The 27223-nt window shown below is 41.2% G+C and overlaps 1 protein-coding gene and 2 non-coding genes across 6 annotated transcripts; all 3 read left to right on the top strand.

The window, feature by feature from the left end:
* The first annotated feature begins 3156 nt into the window (after positions 1 to 3156).
* Positions 3157 to 27223, top strand: frmd6 (FERM domain containing 6). Of its 4 annotated transcripts, none has more exons than XM_058057121.2 (15): positions 3157 to 3332; positions 7689 to 7751; positions 14852 to 15108; positions 17420 to 17510; positions 18369 to 18448; positions 18766 to 18842; positions 18917 to 19103; positions 19626 to 19781; positions 20772 to 20837; positions 20952 to 21020; positions 23129 to 23303; positions 24801 to 25109; positions 25176 to 25310; positions 25377 to 25468; positions 26054 to 27223. In XM_058057121.2, the coding sequence occupies exons 3-15, from the start codon at positions 15010 to 15012 to the stop codon at positions 26345 to 26347; spliced, it is 1830 nt and encodes a 609-aa protein (XP_057913104.2). In that variant the 5' UTR covers positions 3157 to 3332; positions 7689 to 7751; positions 14852 to 15009; the 3' UTR covers positions 26348 to 27223. The 4 variants fall into 4 exon arrangements, with proteins under 4 accessions (XP_057913104.2, XP_057913103.2, XP_057913105.2 ...); XM_058057120.2 differs by having other exon boundaries at positions 7648 to 7751; XM_058057122.2 differs by lacking the exon at positions 7689 to 7751 and having other exon boundaries at positions 25179 to 25310.
* trnal-cag (transfer RNA leucine (anticodon CAG)) lies at positions 16694 to 16776 on the top strand. The gene has a single exon. It is a non-coding gene; the product is annotated as a tRNA-Leu (tRNA).
* trnal-uaa (transfer RNA leucine (anticodon UAA)) lies at positions 18469 to 18551 on the top strand. The gene has a single exon. It is a non-coding gene; the product is annotated as a tRNA-Leu (tRNA).

Genomic DNA, 27223 nt, shown 5'->3' with positions numbered 1-27223 from the left:
GCTGATTCAGTGCCCTACTTGACCCCAACTGGACCGCTGGTATTCACTCTTGCGTAACGCAGCACCGCGTGGGACACATTTCAACGCCCGCTGAGCTTCATTTTCCACATTACTGGCCGGGGGGGGGCAGTTTCCAATCAACATTTGCAATAAAAGTTGTAGATATTGGATGGAGGTATAAAATGCATAGCGACTCACCACAAACTACCACAACTTACTGCATAGCTTTTCGCCTGGTCATCAGGCTAAAAATGTCATTTATAACAAGAAAAAATTTATTTTCGGACTATAAGTCACACTTTCTTTCATAGGTTGGCTGTTCCTGCGACTTGTACTCCAGAGCGACTTATAAATGAAAAAAATAAAAAAATTATATATATATATATATATATATATATATATATACACAGTAATCTCATAGAGAGCCACAAAATTATAATAATGAATATACCTAATTATGCATTTTTGGCCTTGTGTGACTTATACTTATACTACTTATAGTCCAGAAAATACAGTATATATATACATTTTACAAGAATAATCTTATAATTTCTAGTCCAAGAATTTTTTTTTTATAAAAATTATTTGAGATATTTGGAAAAAAAATATGCAGTAGTTTTACAAAAGTAAAATCCAAATATTAAAAGAAAAAAGCTAGTTTTCCTATAATAATGCCAAAATATGATGAGGAAAAATTGTCATTTTTAGAAATGTAGAGTTCAGATATTAAAGAAAAAAGTCAAAATATTATGAGCAAACAAAACAACAAAACAAAACTGTTGTTTTTGGGAAATTATTTTTGGGAAAGTTATAATATGAGGGGAATAAAGAACACTGAAATAGCTGCAAAATTAGAAAAAAACTGAAATGGAAAAAAATGCATTTTACAAAAATAAAGTCAAAACATTATGAGAAAAAAACTCATAACATTAGGAGGGAAAAATATTTTTTGTAGTATAGACATGAAATATTAAAAAAAATAATATGAGGAACAAAAAAATAATTGTCATTTTTTGAAAATTAGGGTGGGGGGAAAGTCAGAATGTAGGAATAAATTGAAAATATTGTAGGAATAAAGTCATAATATTACACAAAAGAAAAAAATTTACAAAAATTACAAAAAAAGTTGAAATGTTTGGAAAATAAAAAAGTAAATTGACAGCAAGAATGGGGGAAAAGAGCAAAAAGGGAAGTTGATATGAATAAATAGTCACCTACGTACACATTTAACACCAAGAAATAGCCGCTTCGCTTCTTTTTACACTTGTACAGCAACTAAGAATGCTTGAATGTTTTATGAACCGGGAAGGCTACCTCATTGGTTCCAGTGCACCCTGCACTATTTTTCTCAGATAATCATCTCTGCTGAATGGTCTTCTGCTCCTGTCCTGGTGTTACTTCAAAGCATTAAAAAGAGTGAGGTGGGGGCGGGGGGTGGGGGGGTTGACCCGGCTTGACCTAACTTGACCCGGCACGGTTTCATGTTTGCTGCTCCAATCCTTCTTTGTGACAAGGCAGGCGGGATCGAGGAGCACCGAGCACTAATCACAGGTCACCGTGTCAACAATGAGGTCCTGTCCCATAATAATTTGTCTTAATTACATTGCGGTATCCCAGACTCTAATCACCACCAAAGTCCCACCCCCTGATATTCATTTGACATTCATTTTAGTAATCTTAATGTTTTTAATGCAAGTTAGCGCACCATTTTTAGCCAAGAAGGACTCCAAAGGGTATGAGATAATATTTAGTACATTGAAAAAAAGGGTGATATTTTGAGCACAATGTTGGAAATTTACAAGAAAAAATGTTATAAATTGATGAGGTATAAAGCTGTACATTTATGAGAAAAATCTAACATTGCGAGAATAAAGTTGTCTATTTACAGGAAAAAAGGTATCAATTTACCAGAATAAATGTGTGAATTCACGAGAAAAATATTATGAGAACAAAGTTGTACATTTCCAAGATAAAAAGTTGTACATTTATGAAAGCAAAGTTTACAAGATTTACAAAAAAGTTTTAAATTACAAGAAAATTTTTGTAAATTTACGTGAATACATTTGTGAATCTACAAGAAAGACTGTCAAAATATTATGAAAATAATGTTGCTAAATCTATGAGAAAAAAGTTGCAAATTTACAAGAAAAAAAAGTCGTATATTTACAAGAAAAACAGTCATTAAATTACGACGATAAAAAGTTGTACATTTATGAAAGCAAAGTTTACAAGATTTATGAAAAAAAGTTTAAAATTACAAGAAAAAAATTGTAAATTTACGTGAATACATTTGTGAATTCACAAGAAAGACTGTCAAAATACTACGAGAATAATGTTGCAAAATCTATGAGGAAAAAAGTTGCAAATTTACAAGAAAAAAAAGTCGTATACTTACGAGAATAACAGTCATTAAATTATGACGATAATAAGTTGTACATTTATGAAAGCAAAGTTTACAAGATTTATGGAAAAAAAGTTTAAAATTACAAGAAAAATGTTCTAAATTTACGTGAATAAATTTGTAAATTTACGAGAAAGACTGAGAAATCACTGTTTTTTTTTAATACGGCATTTATACTCCATCATAAGAGGGAGTATCTGGCACTGCATAAAAAATACTTAGTTGAGGTTGCACTGTGATACTTCATCCCTGTCATATGCAGTTCTTGACGCGCCTTTGTGATTTGTTCCAAGCTGGGTCTGTTTTTAAAAATGATGTCAGTATCATAAAAGCTGCTGGGAATTCTTCGTGTAAAAATAAGCTGCCCCAACATTACAATACTTTTTCTGGCCCGGCTTTTAATATCTTTTTTTTTTTAAACGTCCCACACGCCGTCTTGGAGCCCAGTGGGATACTTCCGTCCAGTCCTGCTGGGACAGGAATGATAGGCAGCCGTGGACCGTACCAAAGCTGCTTGCATTGGAGGGGGCGTTGAGCTGAACGTTTACCACAAATGTTGTCCACAGCGACGCCCAATACTGACACAAATGTCCCGTAATAGTGTTTTTGAATGATTGACTGTAATAATAAGTGACATTTTGGGCTTAATTACCATTTTAAAGTGAGTATTAGCTCGCCCGATCATAAAGTCACCCCCCCAGCTCCTCCAAGCACCGCCTCGCTCCACACTCCTGTATCCCGGCTGGGGCGCTCGAGCTGGGGCAGAATAGTGGCGCGTGTCGACCTGGTAACGTCTCTTTCGTCGAAGTCTCTAAACTTTTTTCCTAGCATCACGGATACATTTTTTCCTCTTGTTGGTTAAATCAACATACTTTATGAAACACCGTTTTGTCTGGATTATCTAAAGGAAGGAAGGAATCCTTACTCAAAGGTGAGTATTGTTGCTTTTTTTTTATCCCAGCGGACTCTTGCTAGCTCTGACGTCACGTTGATGATAACACGCTTAAAATACGTCCACTTTTTCAATGAATGAATTAATGTGTTTTTTCTGAATTGTAGTTGCTTTAAATGAACTGTTTTTACCAAGCCGTGTCGGGACAAGTAACTTGACGATGCTGCCAGTTTGATGTAACAGGGAATGTTGCCATGGAATTCCAGCTAGCGACGTTTGCCATTTTTTTACTAGTTAGCTGAGGAATGTAAAGTTTCAACTCCATGAATTTCATTTTTGATTGTATTTGTTGCAAGTTTAAAAACAAGGTGTTCTCTTGTTACAACCCTACATTCTTTAGAGTAGTGCTAATTTCCTCCCGTGTTGTTGTTGTGTAATTAGAAAGCAGAGCGTTACATTCATGCTATGAGACGGAGCATCTATTACAAAATCATGATGACGTCATTCCTGATACACTTGCCAAATGTTTGAGTAGAATTTGTGTACTTACGTCATCCTTTTAGGGACGTTTGCACGAGGGCTCCTCTGGTTTTTAATGGCTATCTGCTAGGGGGTGTCACAAGATCTCGCGAGATTGTCATTCAGAAAAAAAATATTGCTCTTGGTCAATAAGCATGGGAAGATCATTATGACGTATATATTAGGGTCACATTAAAAAAATAGATATGAGCTTTCAAGAATCTAGCCATTTTTGTCTTTAATACTTTTTTTGTGAATATATGACTTTATTCTCTTTTTTTCTCGTAAATGTGTGACTATTTTTTCATGCATTCATGAGAAAAAGGTTGTACACTTATGAGAATAAAGTTGAACATTTATGAAAAAGTCATACGTTTTCATGAAAAAGTGGTTTATTCCAGAAAACTCATAAGTTTACAAATATAAGGGGGTAAGCTAATAAAGTTGTAAATTTATGAGAAAGAAAAATAATAAATTAACAAGAAATAACGTCGCAAATTTATGAAAAAAGTTGGACATTTTCAAGAAAAAAGTTGTTTATTCAGGAAATCTCATATTTTTTTCTCATAAATTTCAGAGAATACGGTCGTAAACTGTCTCAGGCAATGCATGCTATGACGGAGTATTGAAATAATCTGAGATTTCGAAGTCATAAATTTGCAAGAAAATAAATAAAGAAATAAAGTCGCAAATGTGTGGAAAAAAGTTGTACATTTTCAAGAAAAAAGTTGTTTATTCAGGAAATCTCATATTTTTTTCCCCATAAATTTCCGAGAATAAGGTCGTAAACTTATTATATATAAAAAAGTCTTATAAAAAAGTTGAAAATGTGTGGGATAAAAAGTTGTAAATTTTCAAGAAAAAAAGTTGTTTATTCTGGAAAAAGGAAGAGAGTTCACTCTGTGCATTGGTTTCAGCACCTTGCCGCATTTGTTTTGTAGAACATGATATGAATGGAGTGAGCCCTCTTCTTAGTCATACAATGTCTTCGTCTCGGTGGGTGTAGGCGGGGCCTCGAGCATACACACAGAGTGTAACATAGTAGAAATGAAATGAGTCGATTACTTATATATATAGATATTTGTCCCTCTTAAAAGTAATGTTGTAAACCCAATCTTGTGACACCCCTACAAAATACCAATAATGTAAGAACTTGATGCGGTCAAAGTAGTGATAAATATAAAAAAAAAATTCCCCACCAATGAAAAATGTAACGAAATGAAGATGTAGAAAGGTATCCATTGTTTGTCCCTGGGGGCGCGGGAATGCGTGGGTCTGAACTGTTACTAACACATCAGGCGTCAAGTCATAATGAAGTCATAAATAATGTTTTTTTTAACATTGGCGCTTCACTGTGTTGCACAATAAGCGCCCAACGCCGCGGTACACATCCACAAATCAAGAGGGAAAATCTTTTCTGTCGGTTTGATGTCAATCAGATGATCCGCGTGGCGCATGGCGAAAAGCTGAAGCGTAAAAAGAGGCTTTGCTGGTGTGTGGCAGAGCAAATAGTGCAAGGTATTGTCTGGGAAGGAAGGCGGCTGTTTGAGTAGGAAACAAGCAGGAAACGTGTGGACAAAGATGACTCAGATGAGTGTCGGAATGCGGGATGGACCCCCCAACCCCCCTACCCCCTCCTCATTGCAAGTAGTTGATTTACCTTCATGTTCTTCCACGTTCAGGATGGGACTATCCGTCACGTGTAGTATTTGGTGGCTGAGGGAGCGGATGTTTACTACATTCTACATCAGAAACCCACTACTCATAGTAGTAATACTAGTAGTAGTAGTACTAGTAGCCTCAGGACTGACTTTGGCTGATTAACTCTGAACTCTGAAGTGTAATCTACTTTTTAATCGGACCACGACGCATCCTCAAAATATGTTTTCATTTAATTTAAAGGGGTCACTTTTTGGGGAATTTTGTAAAAGAAGTTTGGGTAGTGTTTTAAATCACGAAAATACGGCTAGATACTACAACTATTACATGTTATCATCAGTGTACATGTTAATGCATGATCACAGCATGGATATCTTGTATTTTATCCTGTAGTTTTGGCTTTCTTATCTCATTGTTTTTTTTCTTTCAACTCAACTCCAGAACATATTTATATCAACATGCATAAGCATGAGTCTTATAAATAAATAAATGGCATAATTTCTCTCATTATGTCCGCTAAATTTGGTAATAGAAGTATAAAAGTGACTATAGGGGTGTTATTTCATGTCTACAGGGCTCTATTCAAGTTAGAAGGTCGTAAACAGGTTGTCAGGTGCTTTGAAAACCAAAATATTACATTAATAATATTAATGTTCCATTCTGACATTTTAGTGTTTATTGACTTATTTGAATGTGCCTTTTAGTCATCTTTCTCCTTGGTATATGCACATTGCATGGTTAGAAGTGAAATATCTGATTTGGAGGTCTTTTAATATTTAATGTTACTGGATTCATTATTAATGTGCATGCAGTTCTTCCCCATTTCCTTGACAAAACGCTTCAATAAATTCTTGAATAAAAGTGTACAATAAACAAATGAAGACATCAATAAATACATATAAAATAAAAATGACTTCAACAAAAGTGTTAAAACTGATCAAAATAAAAAAGTGTAAAACAATAATAAAAATATATTATAATAAAAGTCAGTAAAATAAAAAGTGTAAAAATTATTTTAAAAATGTCAAACAAAATGTGTAAAAAAAAACAAAATGTAAAAAAAGTAAAATGAATTCAATAAAAAATTAAAATATCACAATCTCAAAGAAAATGAAAAAAATATTTAAATTTTTTTAAATAAGTAAAGTAAGTAAAACACGAAGAAAAATGATGAAAATAACAGCATGAAAAAATACAAATAAAAAAAAAATTGTAAAAAAATAATAAAAATCCAAATGACATAAAAGTAAACAAAACAAATAAATGAATTAACAAAATCACTTAATTGAAAATGTAAAAAAATAAAATGACTTGACTAAAACATAAAAAATACGAAGGAAAATTACTTAAATAACATCAGAATTAAGAAGAATAAAAAAAACAATTAAACATTTCTTAAAATTGTAAAAGATAAAAATGGCTGAAAGTGTAAAAAAAAAAAAAATCTTAAAAACTAATAAAAATAAAAATGACTTAAGTGGGTTCCAGGTTGAGACCCTTAGAAAACCCCTGTGCTTTCAAGAAAGTGGGTCACCTCTTCCTACATTTGTCTCTCTGTACCCCCCCCCCCTTCTGTTTCCTTGCATTGTGTTTTTTCCTCTACTTGTTTGGCTTCTTTAGGCACGTTTTCATGGAGCTGGAGCCGTCTCACCTCTCTGCGGGTATCGCACAACCGAGCTCGCACACATTCTTCTGTTGGCAGCTGCCCCGCGTTTCCCCTCGGGTTTGTTCGGCATGATAATTGAACAAGCTATTTCCAGCGGTTTGCGTTGTAGCTTTTAGCCTTCAACCGGCCGTCGTGATTGCTTGATAGATTTCACACACCAAGCAGATGCTGGCTGGTACACATTCCGCCCGGCTTTAAACATGATCATATTTTTCATTTGCACATTTCAGTCCAGGTAAAAAAGTGCAAGAGGAAGGAATCAAGGCAAGATCAGCCGCAAAGCACCCGTAAGGAGGCAAGCTTGAATCAAAACAACCGGGTTGGGGTTTGCTCTAATTGCAACTCCTGCGCTAACCCTCTGCTTAAAGGCTGCGTGCTCTATTTCCAGCATACGTAATGGCCGGTTTGACGTCTCTGCGGTGTGTTGCTCCTGTGGAATTACTCATGCACGATTCAGGCTCCTGCGCCGGGTTGGGAGCCTCTGCTGACTCTGTTCTAACATGTCTGCAGCTTGTGTGTGTCTGTGTGTGTGTGTTTGTCGTTCGCTCTAGTCCAAAACCACATGGACGCCAGCTACACACACAGTGTTTATCACTTGGATCTAACAAATGAAGGTATGTTACTTTATTTGCTCATGAAAAGACTTGTACACATACACAGATGTTTAGCTATTGTTAGCTCAACCGTTGTTACAATGTAGTGATACACATTGTAGTAACCGTACCGTGACGATGACTGATACGATGACACAACCTCCACTCCCTCTTTTTGTAAGGGCCATGAACATTCTTTAGAACCATTTTAAAAATGTCATTTAACAAGGATGAAAAAAAATGGAACCCTCGCCGCTTTTTTCCACCACTTTTTCCTCATGTGATATGAAATGCTAAGTATGTGTGACAAAGTATGTCACAAAATAGACGGTGTGGACATTGAAAGGGTGAACAAAAATACATTTCTGGGGATCACAATAGATGAAAATATGAGCTGGAAACCGCATATTACAAATATACAACATAAGGTGGCCAGAAATATTTCAGTATTGAACAAAGCAAAATTTGTTCTCAATGAGAAATCACTGTGTGTAGCAAAGCGCAGCAACACTAGCACAGCCAAGTACGCTACATGTAAATGAAATGTTAAAAATGTCAGTGGAATCGTTACAAGCTGAAAAGACAAACAGGAAGCCATTGTTGCTTGTACACACATGCCTGCTTCAAACATCATACAACAATGGCTGTAAAAAGATTGTAAAGGGGAGAGCACTAAAACTGTAACGGTGACTAGCAGGGAGATTTGGTAACGGTATTGGTTTTATTTCATTTGAACATGCATCAGATTCCAATTGAGTGCATCCCATAATCAGTTCCCAGTTCCACATCTCCAAAAGGAGTAGGAAGAAGCAAAGCAATCAGTAACTCTTACATTTGTTCACTTCCTGCTTTCCATAATACAGTTTAAGTTTTTTTTTGTTTTTTTTTTAAATAATGCACCACGTACCGAAGTACTCGGTGATATGATCATCCAATGCCTTAATGGGTACCATAGTAAGTGTCAATATAGTGATATATATAGCACATCATGACTGGTTCAAGACTCTTCATCCTTGGATTTAGCAAACATCAACTGCTTGTATTGTTTCTTGAATTGGCTCATCGTTGTGCATTGTTTGTCTTCCTTACTCAATCCATTCCATAGTTTGATTCCACATACTGAAATGCTATGGCTAGCATAACGTAGTCCTAGCATAGAAGTGTTTCAAATGTACTTCTTCCCTGAGATCATATTTCTCCTCTCTTGTAGAGAAGTATTGGATGACATTTTTAGCTAATTGCTTATTTTTAGCCTTATGCATTATTTTAGCTGTTTGAAGATGAACTATATCAGCAAGTTGAAGTATTTGCCATTTTAGAAATAAGGAGTTAGTATGTTCTCTGTAGGCGGCATTATGAATTATCCTTACTGACCTTTTTTGCAGTACATTTAGCCGGTGAAGATTGCTTTTACAGTTATTAGCCCATATTTCCACACAATAAGTAAGATATGGTAGAACCAGAAAGCAATAAAGATTGTGGAATGATTTCTGATTGAGAACAAATTTTGCTTTGTTCAATACTGAAATATTTCTGGCCATCAACTTTGAATAAGTACGTTATATATTGTCTGTAATTATATTGTAGATTGTTGGATTTTTTTGAAAGCTAACTCTGAATTTGCCAAAATGACACTTATAGTTCATGGCGTCGCCTATGACGGGCTTGCTCTTGCACTCAGGTAAACAAACATAGCGACGTACGAGACAGAGGATTTTTGCAGTGATTATAGCCAATATTTGAGCGAGGTGTCAATAGTTTTCGAGGAGGGAGAAACATTTGGAGGTGAACTAGAGAACCTGCAGAACATGGACTTAAGCATTAAGACATGGAGATGAGGACTGTTGCTATGGTAGGATCATGTTCAGAAGCAGGGTTTCCGCTAGGATAGGGTTAGGGTTAGGGTTAGGGTTAGGGTTAGGGTTAGGGTTAGGGTTAGGGTTAGGGTTAGGGTTGGGTGGTGATGGGCTGCATGGGACTGCCGCAGCTGAGTAGTGCTGTTGCTGTATCTGCAAGTTTTTTTCCCACTGTTATTTATTTAACATACTCATTTAACGTTTTGGGGCTGCACGGCGGTCAAGTGGTTAGCGTGCAGACCTCACAGCTAGGAGATCCGAGTTCAAGCCCACCTTCGGCCATCTCTGTGTGGAGTTTGCATGTTCTCCCCGTGCATGCGTGGGTTTTCCCCGGGTACTCCGGTTTCCTCCCACATTCCAAAAACATGCTAGGTTAATTAGCCACTCCAAATTGTCCATAGGTATGAATGTGAGTGTGAATGGTTGTTTGTCTATTTGTGCCCTGTGATTGGCTGGCCACCAGTCCAGGGTGTACCCCGCTTCTCGCCCCAATGACAGCTGGGATAGGCTCCAGCACCCTCCGTGCCCCTCGTGAGGACAAGCGGTAGAAAATGGATGAATGTTGAGACTAAGTGTTTTCATGGCCTTTTCAGTCCAGTAGTACTATGTGATTATTAGTACAAAAGTACAACATTTTGTTGTATTTGACACAAACCTCAATCTATTTGACGAAAAGAAAGAAGAGGCGATCTGGTTTATGAGAGTGCCAACATTTAATTGTACTTTAATTCCAACGCTCCTCACTCAGTGTGCTCATTTGTTAGTAAATACAGGTGTCATGTTTGAATAGAACACTTGTAAAAATGCTAGGACGTGAAGCAAATATATCAACTACTCAACATGAGCTGGTGAGCTAACGCTGGAGCGCAAACTACCTGTAGGAGACCCCTGTGATAGCATCGCCTTTTGTTTTGAAGTCAAGCCATACTGTAAGTATTCTAATGATAACCAGAGTGCAAGATTGTTAAGTGACATTTTAAAAGGGAAGTTAGCATGAACTTGATAGCCATGTCTAGCTAGCTAGAGAGGCAGTACAATTGGGTAAAAGATGCCAGAATGAGTGGAATGAGAATGGAGCCTGGGTGATCACACACGCTGGCATTGATCGGCTTGGCTGGTGATAAGCAGTCGTTAATGGGCTACACATTTTTCGTAAAAAAATTTATTTGCACAATATTAAGGAACACAGTGAACGTCTAAACAAAGATGCTAGTTCTTTTCACACTTATTGTGGTCCATATGTGCGTAAATACTAAGTTATATATGTATCTATGTGCATATGCAGTATATACTACATTCATACCAAATATTACTTGACATTGTCTTCAAGTAATTTTTTAAGGTGGGCCAGCTTTTATTAGGATTACATGTAACGGAAACCCCGAGAAGACATTACGTAAACATGATCAAATGATCACTGCACAGAACAGAACTCAGATGGGCATCCATTGTTTTGTTGTCTTGAGCCATCCTCTTTCGGAAAAGAAAACAAATGTACAGTATCACTGGGATTCTATGAACATCCAGCAGCAACACAATCTTTTTGGCCTGGCTACTATTTTGAGGAAAAATATACTGAATCAAGAAGACGATTTACCTTTAGAAGCGTTTGTTTACTCTGCTTTAGCTGTGAGGTGTCACCCTGATGAAATGAGGCTGAAATGTAACTATATAGTTCATTTTTGCAAATGTGCCATTCGCATTAAAACATGTCACGATAATGACAAACATCCGTATTTAAGCGAAGTTGATGAATCGTGTCAGAGACCCTTTAAGTGCTGTCTTAACGCTGAGGGGGATAAAGGGTTTAGAAAGTGGATAGCTTGATGTTCATATGTTCTCCTTGTGTGGTGCTACTTTAGCCAGAAGTGTTTAGCATGAGTGCTTGTGGAGGACCCAGGCAGAAAGCCATGCTGACTGAGTCAGAACTAGCTGAAGTCACATTGTAATATTGTAATGTATTGTAATGCACTGTGTCACACGCAAGACCACAGGAGGAGGGCCCGCGGTTGCTGCCGTGAAATGAAAGGCTGGAACAATTAGTGAGAGGAGGGTAGAGTGCTGGATAATCACATTACCGCCGCGCTAAAAGTGTGATGCAACACGCGTGCCCGTCTAAAAAGAGCACAACAAAGAGCAGCCAACTGAGCTTCCTCCAGCCTTTCAGCCCCAAACAGAGATTCTGTCAACGTGGCAGAGCTCAGAGTCGGTCCTGTCATCAAATCCCACAAAGGGCTTCAGAGGCAGGGCCTCTCTTGCAAAATATGCCGATCCATTTCCAAGTTTTCTCTGACATGAGATGACTTTCCGGGCCCAGGTGCCGCACACAACCGAGGCGCAGAAAGGAAAACTTCCTCTGCTTTGAGATAAAAAGCAGACGGGAACTCCTTTGAGGAGGCTGTCACTGTGCTGAATTCCTGCAGGTACAGTACGTGTCAGCGCTGAGAACCAGGAAAGCAAACGGAGAGCCAGGGTACATGGAGACCGGCGGCGGCATTCAAAGCCTGGACATTAAAAAACAAAAAGAAAGAAAAAGTGCTGCAGTCAGGAGAATTCCTCTTTAACATCTGCTTCTCATTCCGACAATGGGGTCCATTGATTCTGGACGCAGCACTGCTGCGACCGCCGCCCGCAAGCTGCATTCCCTGTTAGCATCCTCCAACTGTCCAAACAGCTACAGTGGGGGAAATAATTATTACACACTTTGCTGGTTTTGCAGGTTTTCTCACTGACAAACAGTACTTCAACAGCGTAGAATTTTACTGATCACTTCAAAGACAGAATATCACCCCAACAACTATAATAAGGAAAATAAGTATTTGACACTGCGGGCCACACTTTGGACACCCTTGAGCTACACAGTCATGCAAAGAACATACCTGGGAGGCTGAATAGGCTGAAGTAACATAACAAGCCAGCGTGCCTAACAAGCAAATTACCAGTAAGCAAGTTCACCGAGCTCCTGATCTCATTGCACATCACTGAATCCAAGCCTAAATATTTAGACGTACAGTATATACAGTAAGTCGCAGAACCGGCCAAGCTATGTAAAAAAAGTGGAACTTGGACTCTGAAAAAAAATTGAGTAATAAGTGTTTGAACTGCCCGCCAAGCGCCACCAGCTCGCTACCAACAGTCCTGTTTACTCAGCTGAAGAGAAAATGCTGCTGAGCCGCCGACAAGCCCTAAATGACAGCGGTCACATGGAGTTAGCGTTAGCCTTGACAGTGACGCTCGGGCCTGCTTCTGCTTCTCCTCCTTTAAAGCCGCTGGCATAGGCCTAGAGGAGGAGATGAGTGTCGGAATATAAACAGGAAAAAGCCTCTTAAGGGGGCGACACTCGGGATGTCGCAGCGTAAACATACTCACGTGTGTGTTGTACTAGCGGAGGGTTCCAAGGATGTTCTTGTGTCGATGCTTTCCATAAATACCTGGCCGTGTGTGGCAGGGTTGTTTTTTTTAGACTTTAAGCCCATGACCTAAGACTTTCTACAAAGATTTTCTCATGATCCTCTGCCTCCTAACATCAAATGGTGAAGATTTGTTTCTACATCAAGCTGGCTACAAATCAATCTGAATTGATGTACTGTATGCTCTGTAACTCCGCATTTATGCCATATATCAGAGGTTCTTAACCTTTTTGACGTCGAGGCCCGATTTTTTTCAGTGGAGAGTGAATATTAAATTTTAACTGTATAGATTTAATTCATTCATTCATTTTCTACCGCTTTTCCTCACAAGGGTCGCTGGGGTTGCTGGAGCCTATCCCAGCTGTCTTGGGGCGAGAGGCGGGGTACACCCTGGACTGGTGGCCAGCCAATCACAGGGCACATATAGACAAACAACCATTGTTGCGTGGGTTTTCTCCGGGTACTCCAGTTTCCTCCCACATTCCAAAAACATGCTAGTAATTGGCCACTCCAAATTGTCCATAGGTATGAATGTGTGTGGGAAAGGTTGTTCTAATAATGCGGCTTCACTGCACCTTGCCAACAAGAAACGATGGAAGTGACATAAATATCATACTTCTCATTAGCCTTATTCCACCACGCCATGACACTGCCCTAAAGTAGTCTCCCATATGGTCATGTGTTACAACTGCATTAGGTGTGCACGTGCCACGGTTTTGTGTACAAGTGAGTGAAGTCCCGAGGAGGCATTGAGTCCAAGGTCAGCAGCGTGCCGCAGCACGTGTGCGTCTGACCCGGTCACGGCTTGTCAGCAGTCTCTGCGCCGTGGCCGGTTGCCCACCGCTTTGTGCGTCCAGTACGCGGCTTTAAAGAGTGCTGATGTACGAGTGTATCCACGCTCACGATGGGCCGTCTCCGTGGTGACAGAGCACACAGCAGGAGCGCTGAAGCGGCTTTATGTCTTGTTTTAAGTGTCCGCAATGATGATGCTTTGCCGCTGTAGCTTTGTTGGCAGAAAGGAAGCAATGCGTTGGTTGGTATTCACAGCTGACTGACCGCGTCCTCTTGCAAGGCTAATTGCTTCTTGCTATGTAACGTGATCCCGCCCGATGCTGCTATCTGCTTTTAATGACAAGGTGCCTGCAAGGTGAATGAATGGCTGCTAACAGGAAGATATGCTGATGTGCTCTGATTGTTCTTCTACATTCTTCTTTTGTCCTCTCTGGGAATGTTCACACTCTCTGTCAGCTCCCAGTGTGTCGGGATTTTTTTCCCTCAAAAGCTTTAAATAACACTATAGCCCAAGGGTGTCCATAATGTGTTTTTTTTATGTAATAGCCTGCGACTAGGCCTGTCAAATGATTAAAAATTTGACGATTAATCACATTTTGTTCATAGTTAACTTAAATAAATACTTTTTATCTATAATAAGTAGGGGAAAGGGCGGTACGGTGGACGAGTGCTTAACGAGCAGACCTCACAGCTAGGAGACCAGGGTTCACTTCCACCCTCGGCCATCTCTGTGTGGAGTTTGCATGTTCTCCCTGTGCATGCGTGGGTTTTCTCCGGGTACTCCGGTTTCCTCCCACATTCCAAAAACTCCAAATTGTCCATAGGTATGAATGTGAGTGTGAATGGTTGTTTGTCTATATGTGCCCTGTGATTGGCTGGCCACCAGTCCATTACCCCGCCCTCCCGACATACATTCCCTTTCTCTTACCCAGTTAAAAAAGTTGTTAGTCATAAAGGTGCTGGTAGAAAAACGGGCTAAATGGTCACATGTTTCCACCTGAATTAGGAAAGATGATTGTATACACAAGCAACATCTGACGCTCTCCGCATTGTGTCTCCACAGTGGCTACGTGCAGCAGGGATCCTCATGCTCGTCCTCTCCACTGCTGCCCGGCCCGCTGAGTCCGTCGGAGCCGCCGCGTCCGCACCACCGGCTGGCAGCTGAAGCACGGCTACGGCCGGCCCGGAGGGGGCCCTGTCCTGTCACCAGCTCACACGAAGATGAACAAAGTGAACTTCCACAACAACAAAACCATGCAAGACCGCCGCTGCGTCTGTGTCTTTCTGCCCAATGACGACACCCTCAATGTCATAGTCAATGTAAGTGTCAGGATGGCCGAGCGGTCTAAGGCGCTGTGTTCAGGTCGCAGTCTCCCCTGGAGGTGTGGGTTGGAATCCTTCTTCTGACACATGATATTTATGACCTTTTCTGTCATGTTCCCACTAGAACACGCTTATGTATTTTAACTATCCGTTCTAACTCTGCCGCACATATAAATAATCCTTTTTACTCTTGCTCTGAATTACCTTGATGAAGAAATACACTATATTTACCAATTATATTATATTATGAGGGAAAAATAATAGCATAAACTAGCATAGAGCTGAAATATTCGAGCATATTCAAGTATAAAGGTTATTTTTGGAAGATTCAAACAAAACAAAAGTAACATTTTTTTATGAGAAAAAAAGTTGTAATTGTTGCCGGCGGTGTACTTTAGACACCCCTGTCCATAGTCCGTGTATGTACTTTATGTCAGGATTGCCGAGCGGTCTAAGGTGCATTACCAATGTTAGCATTGCTAGCATGCTAAAATTAACAGAGCAGCATTTCGAGCCACTTTCATATGTGGACTATTATATAAACAGTTAGCACTATCATGCTAGGTGTTAGCATGCTAACATTAGCATAATTGCATTTTCATCCATTTCTTCCATTTTTATTGCTAGACACTATATATAAACTGTATAATCAGCACTATCATGCTAGGTGTTAGCATGCTAATGTTACCATGTTAACATTAGCATGTTACCATGTTAACATTAGCATAGTAGCAGTTTAGCCTTTTTCCTAGCTAAACACATATATAAAGACTATAAACTCAGTGTCACACTACGTGTTAGCATGGTAACCTTAATAGCAATTTCAGCAATTTTTATCATGAGTTATATAACCACATACCACTATTATGCTTAAGTGTTATCGTGCTACAGGTATTGCATTGCATATTATTATGTTATTAGGCAAAATAATAGCATATACTAACATAGAGCTGAAATATTCAAGCATATTAAAGTATAAAGGTTAATTTTTTGGAAGATTCAAACAAAACAAAATTAACATTGTCAATTGTGAAAAAAAATTGTAATTGTTGCCCGTTGTGTATTTCAGACTCCCCTGTCCATAGTCTGCATATGTACTTGATGTCAGGATGGCCGAGCGGTCTAAGGCGCTATACCAATGTTAGCATTGCTAGCATGCTAACATTAACATAGCAGCATTTTGAGCTACTTTCATATGTGGACTATTATATAAACAGTTAGCACTATCATGCTAGGTGTTAGCATGCTAATGTTACCATGTTAACATTAGCATAGTAGCAGTTTTAGCCTTTTTCCTAGCTAAACACATAGTATATAAAGACTCTAAACACAGTGTCACGCTACGTGTTAGCATGGTAACCTTAATAGCAATTTCAGCCATTTTTATCATGAGTTATACGACTATTATCCTTAAGTGTTATCGTGCTACAGATATTGCATTGCATATATTATATTAAATAATATAATAAATAATAATATAGAAACAAAATTAACATTGTTAATTGTGAGTGAAAAAAATGTGTAATTGTTGCCTGTTCTGTATTTCTGACACCCCTGTCCATAGTTTGCATTTCTACTCTGCGTCAGGATGGCCGAGCGGTCTAAGGCGCTGCGTTCAGGTCGCAGTCTCCACTGGAGGTGTGGATTCGAATCCCACTTCTGACAGTTTTTAATGAATTTGGTTATATTCCCACAAGAATATGCTTGTGTATTTTAATTGTCTGTTTTAACACAGACTGCACATTGCGTGAATGACCTTGATGAAGAAATACATTATGTTTACCAATTATACAACATCTGTCTTTTAATCGGACAAAACATTATTATGAGGGAAAATAATAGCATAGACTAGCATAGAGAAATTAACATTTGTTTTTTTTACCAGAAAAAAAAGTTATAATTGTTGTTCGGGGTGTACTTTGGACACGTCTATCTTGTGGGAAAAGATGACTTGGTTAAAGTCGGTTTGGGTTAGAGTCTGAGCTTCTGGAAGGGGTGAATGAGGCTAACTAAGGTCCCACTATCTGTTAAGATTAAGATATGCCTTTATTCGTCCCTCAGTGGGGAAATTTGTATTGCACAGCAGCAAGAGTACAGAGTCAGTTAAGCAGTACAAAATACACAATATAGAAAAATAAACAATATAAACAGCCCAAGTATTAACAGAAATCAACAGTTTTTCCCAGAGTTATATACAATACAGTATGTAGATAATATGAAACCAGATGAGATATATGACCAGTCTATACACTGTTCCTAAATTAATGGCTGTGTTATCATCCCCACTTGGTTATCTCCTCCTACTCAGGTGAAGACTCTGTGCCAGGAACTGTTGGTCCAGGTGTGTGACCTCCTGAGGCTCAAGGACTGCCACCTGTTTGGACTCAGTGTGATTCAAAGTAAGAAAGCAATGATTCCCTTTCCCGCTTGTTACACCTCACGTTGGGCCCACATAAAAACATCGTAGGCCGAGTGAAAGCACAACGGGCCCTAAATGTAGCATGTCTCACCTAGATGTCACGGAGGCCCTGACTGGCTCCATTGTTTGTCAAGCAAAAGTTTACGGTGACGAGGCTCTGCGAGGGTCGTATGATTCACTGTATGTGTGTGTGTGGGAGCAGACGACACATGATGCTGGGAGGCAACTGTGGAGAGGAGAGTGGGTTGCAAAAGCTCTCTTTTCAGACAGCTGGCCACCAGATGAGCCAATGGCCGGCCGCTCAGTCCGTTGGGCCGGAGCCAACGGCCCCCGATTGCAGGACATTCCTCGAGTGCTTGTCTGAACAGCGTGAAATCCCCAAGGCAAACAGTGGCCACCCAGCCACTTTGTGACACCCACCCTTAGGCCCCAAGGTCACCACACCGGCGGGCGTTCGCTCTGATTCCCACGACTTTTCTGTCATCTTTCTGTCTGTACGAATGGCTCTGCTCTGTTTGTGGACAGCACATGAAAACTGCTCACTGTGGGCTCACTGTGAGGTCACAGAGGGCCGAGCACTCAGAGCCATCCCATCCTTCTTCCAGGGCTCACTTCCAAATGTGTGAACCTCATGATGTGAAACTTTGGCTTGGTTTAACACTAGAATACAATTCTAACTACATTATAGCTCAGAAAAGTGGAAAAGCATCGTAGGTCCCCTTTTAGAAAATCACTTTTTATTCACCTTTTTATTTTTTGTTGCTGTCACCCACACTTGTGTCAACACAAATACATCAAATAAGCTTGTGGTTTGAAACTGTGATTCACCTCCCCTCAGATAATGAACACATCTACATGGAACTGGATCAGAAACTGTCCAAGTACTGTCCCAAAGAATGGAAGAGAGAAGCCAGCAAGGTGAGACACAGGGTAGCATCACCAGGATGGCCGAGAGGTTAAGGCGTTGGACTTAAGATCCAATGGACGGTAGTCCTCGTGGGTTCGAACCCCACTCCTGGTATAATTTGGTGTCTTTGGAATGTAAACAATCGTCGTTTGAACATGAAAGAACAAAGCAAGGAGTTGTTTGCTCATTTTAAATTTCAAATCCATGATTTTTCTTTGATTGCATAAAAAGACACATTTCTCTCCATACAAGAGGGGACATTTTAAAGTGTAACGCAGTGTCAGGTGTTTCCACTGCTTTGATACTCAAAAATGAGCATCTCCGACAGGGAATCGACCAGTTTGGGCCCCCTATGATCATCCACTTCAGAGCTCAGTATTACGTGGAGAACGGCAGGTTGATCAGGTAAGGTGTGCCCCCGTCATCAGTCGCTGTACGCTCAGCCCCGCATGACGTGGAGTCTTTCCTTATATTTGCAGCGACCGGGCGGCCAGGTACTACTACTACTGGCACTTGAGGAAACAGGTGCTGCTCTCCCAGTGCATCCAGCGGGAGGAGGCCTACTTCCTCTTGGCGGCCTTCGCCCTGCAGGCCGACCTGGGCAACTTCAAACGGAACAAGCACTTTGGCAAATACTTTGAACCCGAAACCTACTTCCCCCCCTGGGTGAGTGCGGCTAAACACACACACATCTGGTCTCTCGGATGGGTCCTTTTTACCTGACAGTGAATGACCTTGTGCAAGCGGCGTTCCGCTTAAGCTTACCCCGTTTCACCACATAATCGCCTCATGATCTCAGTACACCTTTTATTATGACAATTTTAATTTTTGATTGTATACAATACGAAAGCAGCTTCAAATTTCACCATGTTCATGGTGCTGCGTGACGACATTGGACTATGATGAGAAGTGGGGCGCAGGGTTTATTTTTGTCACTGGAAGTGGCCCACACTTGTTGGGCTTTTCTTTCTCCAATGCTGCCGACATGTCATGAAACCACACCCGCCTGATTGCTCGCCACTTCCTGTAATTTCCCCCTGCCTCCTTATCACGGCTTATAACGGTAAAGCCAATCTCAACACAGATTTCCAAATTACCAGAAGCCCTTCCTGTCTCCCGTTCGGGTTTGCCCAATGCCGCTGTCGAACAAGCCTGATGTCCCTTCCTCTCCTCCTCTCCTTGTCGCAGGTGATAGCCAAGCGCGGCCGTGACTACATCCTGAGACACATCCCTAACATGCACAAGGACCAGTTTGCCCTCACGGCCTCTGAGGCGCACCTCAAGTATATCAAGGAGTGTGCGCAGCTTGATGATGTCACCGTCCACTATTACAGGCTCTACAAGGTCACACACACACACACTGTATACTGCTTTTGTCTCACCGGTAAAGGTCATATTTTTCAACCCACAGTTGTGTCTTAGGCGTGTCTCGATGCTGGGATTTAGTTTAGTTTTAGGTTATGGATGCTAACATTACACTCAGCGACATCAGGCTCGCCTCACCTATTTTTATCAAGTTAGTATTTAATGCCAACATTTTTTTTCTCTCAATTAATTTATGTAACTTACTTTTTGCCATTTGAATTTTGTGGACAGAATTAAAAAAAATACACCTAAATATGCTGAAATGTTTAAAAATTCAGTACAGTATATAAAAATGCATCAAAAATATACATGCTAACATTAGCATAATTGCATTTTCATCCATTTCTTCCATTTTCATTTTAGACATTATATATAAACTGTATATAATCAGCACTATTATGCTACGTGTTAGCATGCCAATGTTAGCATTGCTAACATGCTAACATTCATATATAGACTATGTAGACTATTATATAAACACTTAGCACTATCATGCTAGGTGTTAGCATGCTGATGTTACCATGTTAACATTAGCATAGTACCACTTTTAGCCTTTTTCCTAGCTAAACACATATATAAACACTATCAGCACAATGTCATGCTACTGTTAGCATGGTAACCGCAATTTCAGCCATTTTTATCAGGAGTTATATAAACACATACCACTATTATGCTTAAGTGTTATCATGCTACAGGTATTGCATTGCATTGGCATAGCAGCTTTTCTAGGCGTTTTTGCACAATTATGCTATCTATTAGCATTGCTAGCATGCTAACATTAGTATCATAGCATCATAGGTAGACTATTATAATAACATTTAGCACTATAATGTCAGGTGTTAGTATGCTAATGTTAGCATGTATGGCACTTGATGCAGGTCTGCACTCTGTGAGTGCTTTTCTAGTTCACAATGGAAAGGATGATTTTAAGTATGAATCCTGGGCTCATCTGTTTTGATTTCCTTTTAGGACAAAAAGGAAGTGGAGGCGTCTCTTACTTTGGGACTGACTTTACGCGGGATTCAAATATTCCAGGTACCATTCATGATGTAGCATACATTTTCCTTTCATTTTCCATTCTCACAGAAATGTTAGCGTTTAATCCCAAAAGCAGTCGGCAGCTTTCTAAGCTTTTTGCGTTTTTTGCAGAATATCGGCTCTGTGAGGCAGCTTTTGTACGACTTTCCGTGGACCAACGTGGGAAAACTAGTTTTTGTGGTGAGTTTCACATAAGCACACACACACACACACACTATTACACACAGTACAGTTGTGTTTTTTTAATCACGCTAAGCATCTATGACTGAATGGAGAGTTTGTGTGGTGGCTTTATTTGTTTTCATGGATGCTTTACCTCAGCCCTGCAAGTCCCCTGGAACAAATCAAGGATTTAGGAAGACTGCACACATTGTAGTTATAATACCTATAAATCAGGGGTGTCCAAAGTGCAGCCCAGGGGTTTTTTTTATTGGCTTGCAGGACATTCTCAAAATATAATTTAACAAGAAAACAAAAAAAAAACCCCAACAACAGTAAAAATTGAAAACTCATATAATAAAGTGAATAAAGTGAAAATATTAAGAGAAAAAGGTTGTAATTAATGTTGTTAAAAAGTTGTAATTTTTCAAGAATGAGTATGAGGGAAAAAATGTTTGTAGATCAAAATTGTAATATTAAAGAATAAATACTTTAAAAATATTTTTACTTTTTGTAATATTATGAAAAACAAAGCTATGAATAAAGTTGTAATTTCTGGAAAATTAAGTTGGGGAGTCAAAATATGGGAATAAAATTGAAAGTTGAAATAGTTGGAAAAAAACAACAGCAGAAATGGGGAAAAACTGCTGTCATTTCAGGAGAGTCAAATAAAAGCTTTTAGCTTGATTGGCATAGTCAGTTCCGTCTGATGCCTTACTGTATCCTGTAGTAGCATGTTGTTGTTGCCCCTAGACTACCCAGCATGCCTTGCGGGCACAGTTCACAGTTCCGTCTGATGCCTTACTGTATCCTGTAGTAGCATGTTGTTGTTGCCCCTAGACTACCCAGCACGCCTTGCGGGCACAGTTCACAGTTCCGTCTGATGCCTTACTGTATCCTGTAGTAGCATGTTGTTGTTGCCCCTAGACTACCCAGCATGCCTTGCGGGCACAGTTCAGAGTTCCGTCTGATGCCTTACTGTATCCTGTAGTAGCATGTTGTTGTTGCCCCTAGACTACGCAGCATGCCTTGTGGGCACAGTTCACAGTTCCGTCTGATGCCTTACTGTATCCTTTAGTAGCATGTCGTTTTTGCGCCGAGGCTACCCAGCATGCCTTGCGGGCACAGTTCACAGTTCCGTCTGATGCCATACTGTATCCTGAGGTAGCATGTCGTTGTTGCCCCTAGAGTACCCAGCATGCCTTGCGGGCACAGTTCACAGTTCCGTCTGATGCCTTACTGTATCCTATAGTAGCATGTTGTTGTTGCCCCTAGACTACCAGTTCATTTGGAGCTCTCTATGCATAGTAATATACATATATTATCATCAAATACAGTAAAAATTGGCATATTTCAGACATAGTTGTTCATGGTGATTAATGATGATTAATTCATTAAAAATCTGTGATTAATTCAATTAAATTTTTTTAATCATTTGTCAGCCCTAGTTATTTTTAGAAAATTCAGTTGTGGGAAAAGTTATAATCCGATGGGAATGAGGTTCCTCCTGATGTTAAGTCCTGACATGATCAGCGGCTTTCCTGAATATCGAGGCGGGCTTTCACGGTCTTTTCTTTGTAGTTTTGCATCTGACTTAATTGCAACTCCGACCGGCTCGGGTGGCGGTCACGCCCTTCTCCCGAATAACAGACTTCCCCCACGGGCCACACCCACGCGTCAGGTCACCCAGCGCTGCGGCGAGCAGGGCATGTCAATAAACGCCAGATGTTGCGACGGCTCCCGGCGGAGGTCATTGGCTGATGCAATACTACGAAACAAAGCCGTGTTTGTGCTCCTCTGAGGCGGGGTGAGGTCATTGCAGCGGTGGCCTCTGCTTCTCGGAGACGCTCATTGTGTTTGATAGGAACATCTTGACAGCGCGTCCATCCATTCCTGCATGCTTTGCTCAGCCATTGTACTTCCACACATCCTCTAAAACAGCCATAGGCCATAGGAGTTTTTCCACGTGTTCGTCTCCTCGCTTGGAAGCTCAGCGGTGCTCGTGCTGCAAGAATGTTTGAGTGTCAGTGTGGAGAAATTATTAGCTTTCTGGCTGAGGACTCAGATTGGACTTCTGAGGTTTCCCATTTAAGCCTTCTTCTCGTCTCCCCACCCGCTTCTTCTCTCAGGGCAAGAAGTTTGAAATCCTTCCAGACGGACTCCCCTCGGCCCGGAAGCTCATCTACTACACAGGCTGCTCGGTGCGCTCTCGCCACCTGCTGCAGCTGCTGAGCAACAGTCACAGGCTCTACATGAACCTGCAACCCGTCCTCAAGCAGGTCCGCCGGCTGGAGGAGCACGAAGGTGATTGGATCAACACAGTTATCCCTTTCTGCCAGCTGGAGCCTATCCTCTGGCCGGTCACATGACACACGGTCTTTCCCAAACATCTGTCCTGTTTCCTTCCAGCGAGGACCACATGGTGAAATAGCAGTTCTCAACAAATAAACCCAACTTTCACTTTGACACAAATGTCGCCATATACATTTAGCCTACATTTCTGAACACTATACCACATAAACAGCACATGAAAATAGCCATTTATTTACAAATATAACACCATCAACTATTTACAGTTTTCACATTAAAAGCTGAACACACACGCTTCTGCGTACGTTAAAATTTTCGTGTCCTGCATGCTACATCGGTCCGTGCTCTTCTACTTCCTGCTTGCGGCGAGCTCTAATCAAATTTACTTCTGCCACCTTGTGGCCGTTTTTATGGCTTCAATGAAAGCTGCACCAAACATGATCCCTTCTATTGTGCACTTGTGTCATCACCTGTTTTTTATATTATTAATTAATAAAGTTTTTGCTGGGCGGCACGGCGGTCGAGTGGTTAGCACGCAGACCTCACAGCTAGGAGAACAGGGTTCAATTCCACCCTCGGCCATCTCTGTGTGGAGTTTCCATGTTCTCCCCGTGCATGCGTGGGTTTTCTCCGGGTACTCCGGTTTCCTCCCACATTCCAAAAACATGCTAGGTTAATTGGCCACTCCAAATTGTCCATAGGTATGAATGTGAGTGTGAATGGTTGTTTGTCTATATGTGCCCTGGGATTGGCTGGCCACCAGTCCAGGGTGTACCCCGCCTCTCGCCCCACGACAGCTGGGGTAGGCTCCAGCACCCCCGCGACTCTTGTGAGGAAAAGCGTTAGAAAATGAATGAATGAGCATTAAAAGCTGAACACACGCGCTTCTGTGTCCTGCATGCTACACCGTAGCTGGGATAGGCTCCAGGACCCCCACGACCCTCGTGAGGAAAAGCGGTAGAAAATGAATGAATGAATAATTTTTTGCTACGAGGAACAAATGCTTTGCCATTTCAGACTCATTCAACACCAAAAACCTACGTTTTTGTAAATCCCAAAGACCTATTTATATGTCTTTTATGTTTTTTAAGCTAAATGTTCATGTATTTATGCATTTGAATGTAAAAGCAACCCTTCGTGTGTTGTTTATGTTGTAGTGTACTTGTTTAAATATTTCAGCTGTCACAAAAACAAAAAATATTGGCGTATTGGCGTTTTTAATCAGGAACTGCTATTTTCCTGAAACTTCTACTGCTGATTACTAAAAACCGGAAACAGGTAGAAACAAACTTTTTTTCCCTGATGAAAGTCAAGAGTCTTGTCTTTCTTTTGGTAGGTTCCATGTTTATACAGACTTGAAAGATCAGATCAAATCTTCTAAAATGGCCGCCACCAAAGTTGTTGGGCGTGAATGAGTTAATGTTTGAAAAATGAATGTCCTAAAAAGTGGCGATCTTGGCCAACTTTCTCAAGATGTCCGTGTGCTTCCAGAGAAGAAACAGTACCGGGAGTCATATATCAGTGACGCTCTGGACCTGGACATGGACCACCTGGATAAGCGTTCCCGAGCCAGCGGCAGCAGCGCCGGCAGCGTGTCCCGCCACAAGCGTCTCTCCCGCCACTCCACCGCCAGCCACGGCAGCTCACACACCTCGGGCATCGAGGCGGACAGCTTCAGGGCGTCCAACCAGGCCGCCCCACGGCCGCCAAGGACCTGTGGCTCGTCCACCGCCAGCCACGGGAGCTCGCACACCTCGGGTATCGAGAGCGGCGGAAAAGAGCGCGTCCTGGATGACGACGGTAAAGGAAGAGAAGGTGTGACCTTGTGAACGCTGGAGAGATGACTCGGTGTGTGTTTGCTCTCAGCAGAGATTGAGATGCTGGTGGACGACCCCAAAGACTACGAGGAGCTCAGCGAGATGTCACTGGACCAGGAACTGTGCATACACATCACGGAGGACATGTTGACCATGTCCCCGGATCAGACCAACGGATACTCTGGTAAAAGTACTTTCACTCATGTCCACTCATACCCGCTGTAGAAGACTAACAGCGTGATCTTGGCAGGTCTTATCGTCAAAGACGTCAGCTCCTCCGCCTCCAGCTCCTCCGAGACCGTTGTTAAGATGAGAGGACAAAGCATCGAGTCCCTGCCGCAGGTGCGTTTTGGTGTTCCCCACAGATCTGCACTTTCACTGTGGGAGTGGATTTCGGGGGAAAGAAGCATCATGGGAACATTACGGGAAGCTACTGACTTAAACACAATGTACTCGTCTGCCCCTAGACTACCCAGCATGCCTTGCGGGCACAGTTCACAGTTCCGTCTGATGTCTTACTGTATCCTGTAGTAGCATGTTGTTGTTGCCCCTAGACTACCCAGCATGCCTTGTGGGCACAGTTCACAGTTCCGTCTGATGCCTTACTGTATCCTGTAGTAGCATGTTGTTGTTGCCCCAAGACTACCCAGCAGGCCTTGTGGGCACAGTTCACAGTTCCGTCTGATGCCTTACTGTATCCTGTAGCAGCATGTTGTTGTTGCCCCAAGACTACCCAGCAGGCCTTGCGGGCACAGTTCAAGTTATATATATGAGTTGCTGTTGCCCACATAGAGATTGGTTACCCTGCTGAGCTACGTGCCCCCTCTCCAGGGGGTAGAGTTTGTTATGCTGGCGAGCGAACTGTCCCGAGAGAGTGGCGAACCTTGGACAAGGTGCTGACCTCCTTTATGTTTCCTTCACTAACAGACGTCAACATGCAGGAAGCCTCCCTCGTCCACCGACCGCCACAGCCAGTCGCTGGACGACATCCGCCTCTATCAGAAAGACTGCCTGCAGTGGGCGGACCTCTGCCAGGACACCGCCCACAGCTACACCTTCGGCTGCGCCCAGGAGCTGAGCGATGGATGCAGCTACCAGGGCCTGGCCGAGCAGCGTGCAGGCCTGCGGGCGGGCGACCAGCAGGCCTTTCCCATCAAGAGGACCAGCAAGTACTTCTCCTTGGACCTGACCAGCGAGGAGGTGCCTGAGTTTGTGGTGTGACCTCCGAAATGGAGGATGTCTTCCTGCTTTTTGTCATTAATGAACGCATGGAAGTACAGAAGAGTTCTCGAAGCCAAAAAACGTGACGAAGACTCAACACAGCGTTGCTACCGACCAAAGAAAAGTTGGACACTTTGACGGAAAGTGCAGCGTGCCAACCAGCCGACGTGCCTTCGATGCCCTACGTGGGTGTCAAACCGTTGCCTTGACAATCTCATGCCCGCCGCCCATTTACAGCTTTAAAACGCTTCAAACGGCATAGCGCATCGTCGGAGTTGGGTCTGCATTGCGAAAGAAAACAATTTATTCTCGCGTGAATTAGCAGAATTACACTTCCAAGCAGCTTTTTTTTTAAACGTCTTCCAAGCTTTTTAAGCTGCTAAAAAAAGACACCAAAGGGAAAACGGTTGTTGTGTGATAGAGTCAGAAAAGCAGAAAAAATGTTTTTTTATTCTTCAGCTTCAATCCTGCATCAACTCATATTTTCTACATTGTTACACTCGCAGCATCTGAACAATTTTTCTTTTTAATAAATAAAAATCAGCATTTATATTTCTAACAGGTTGTTTTTGCCACTGTTTTTTTTAAAAAAGCAATTATTTCTACATATTTTAACAATGATGTTTCTTATATGTGTGTTAATGAACTAAGGTACATAGCCATAACGCCATGTTACTATATACTGTATAAACCTTCTAAGAGTCTCCTATGTCTCTGTCCAACGTCGTCCTTTCTGTGAAAGGATTCTCCCTTCAGGTTTAAAAAAAACGTTTTGTTGTTCAACTTGTAGCTAAAAAATAGAATTGTCATTATTATGAAGTCTGGTCTGTGTGCCTTTCTGGTACTAACGCCATCAATATTCAAATAAAAGGGTAC

This window comes from Doryrhamphus excisus, linkage group LG19 (assembly GCF_037039965.1).
Source record: "Doryrhamphus excisus strain RoL-2023G ecotype Guam linkage group LG19, RoL_Dexc_Guam_v1.1, whole genome shotgun sequence".
NCBI lineage: Eukaryota > Metazoa > Chordata > Actinopteri > Syngnathiformes > Syngnathidae > Doryrhamphus > Doryrhamphus excisus.
The sequence above is the reverse complement of the archived record's forward strand: the minus strand, read 5'-3'. Positions and strand labels throughout refer to the sequence as shown.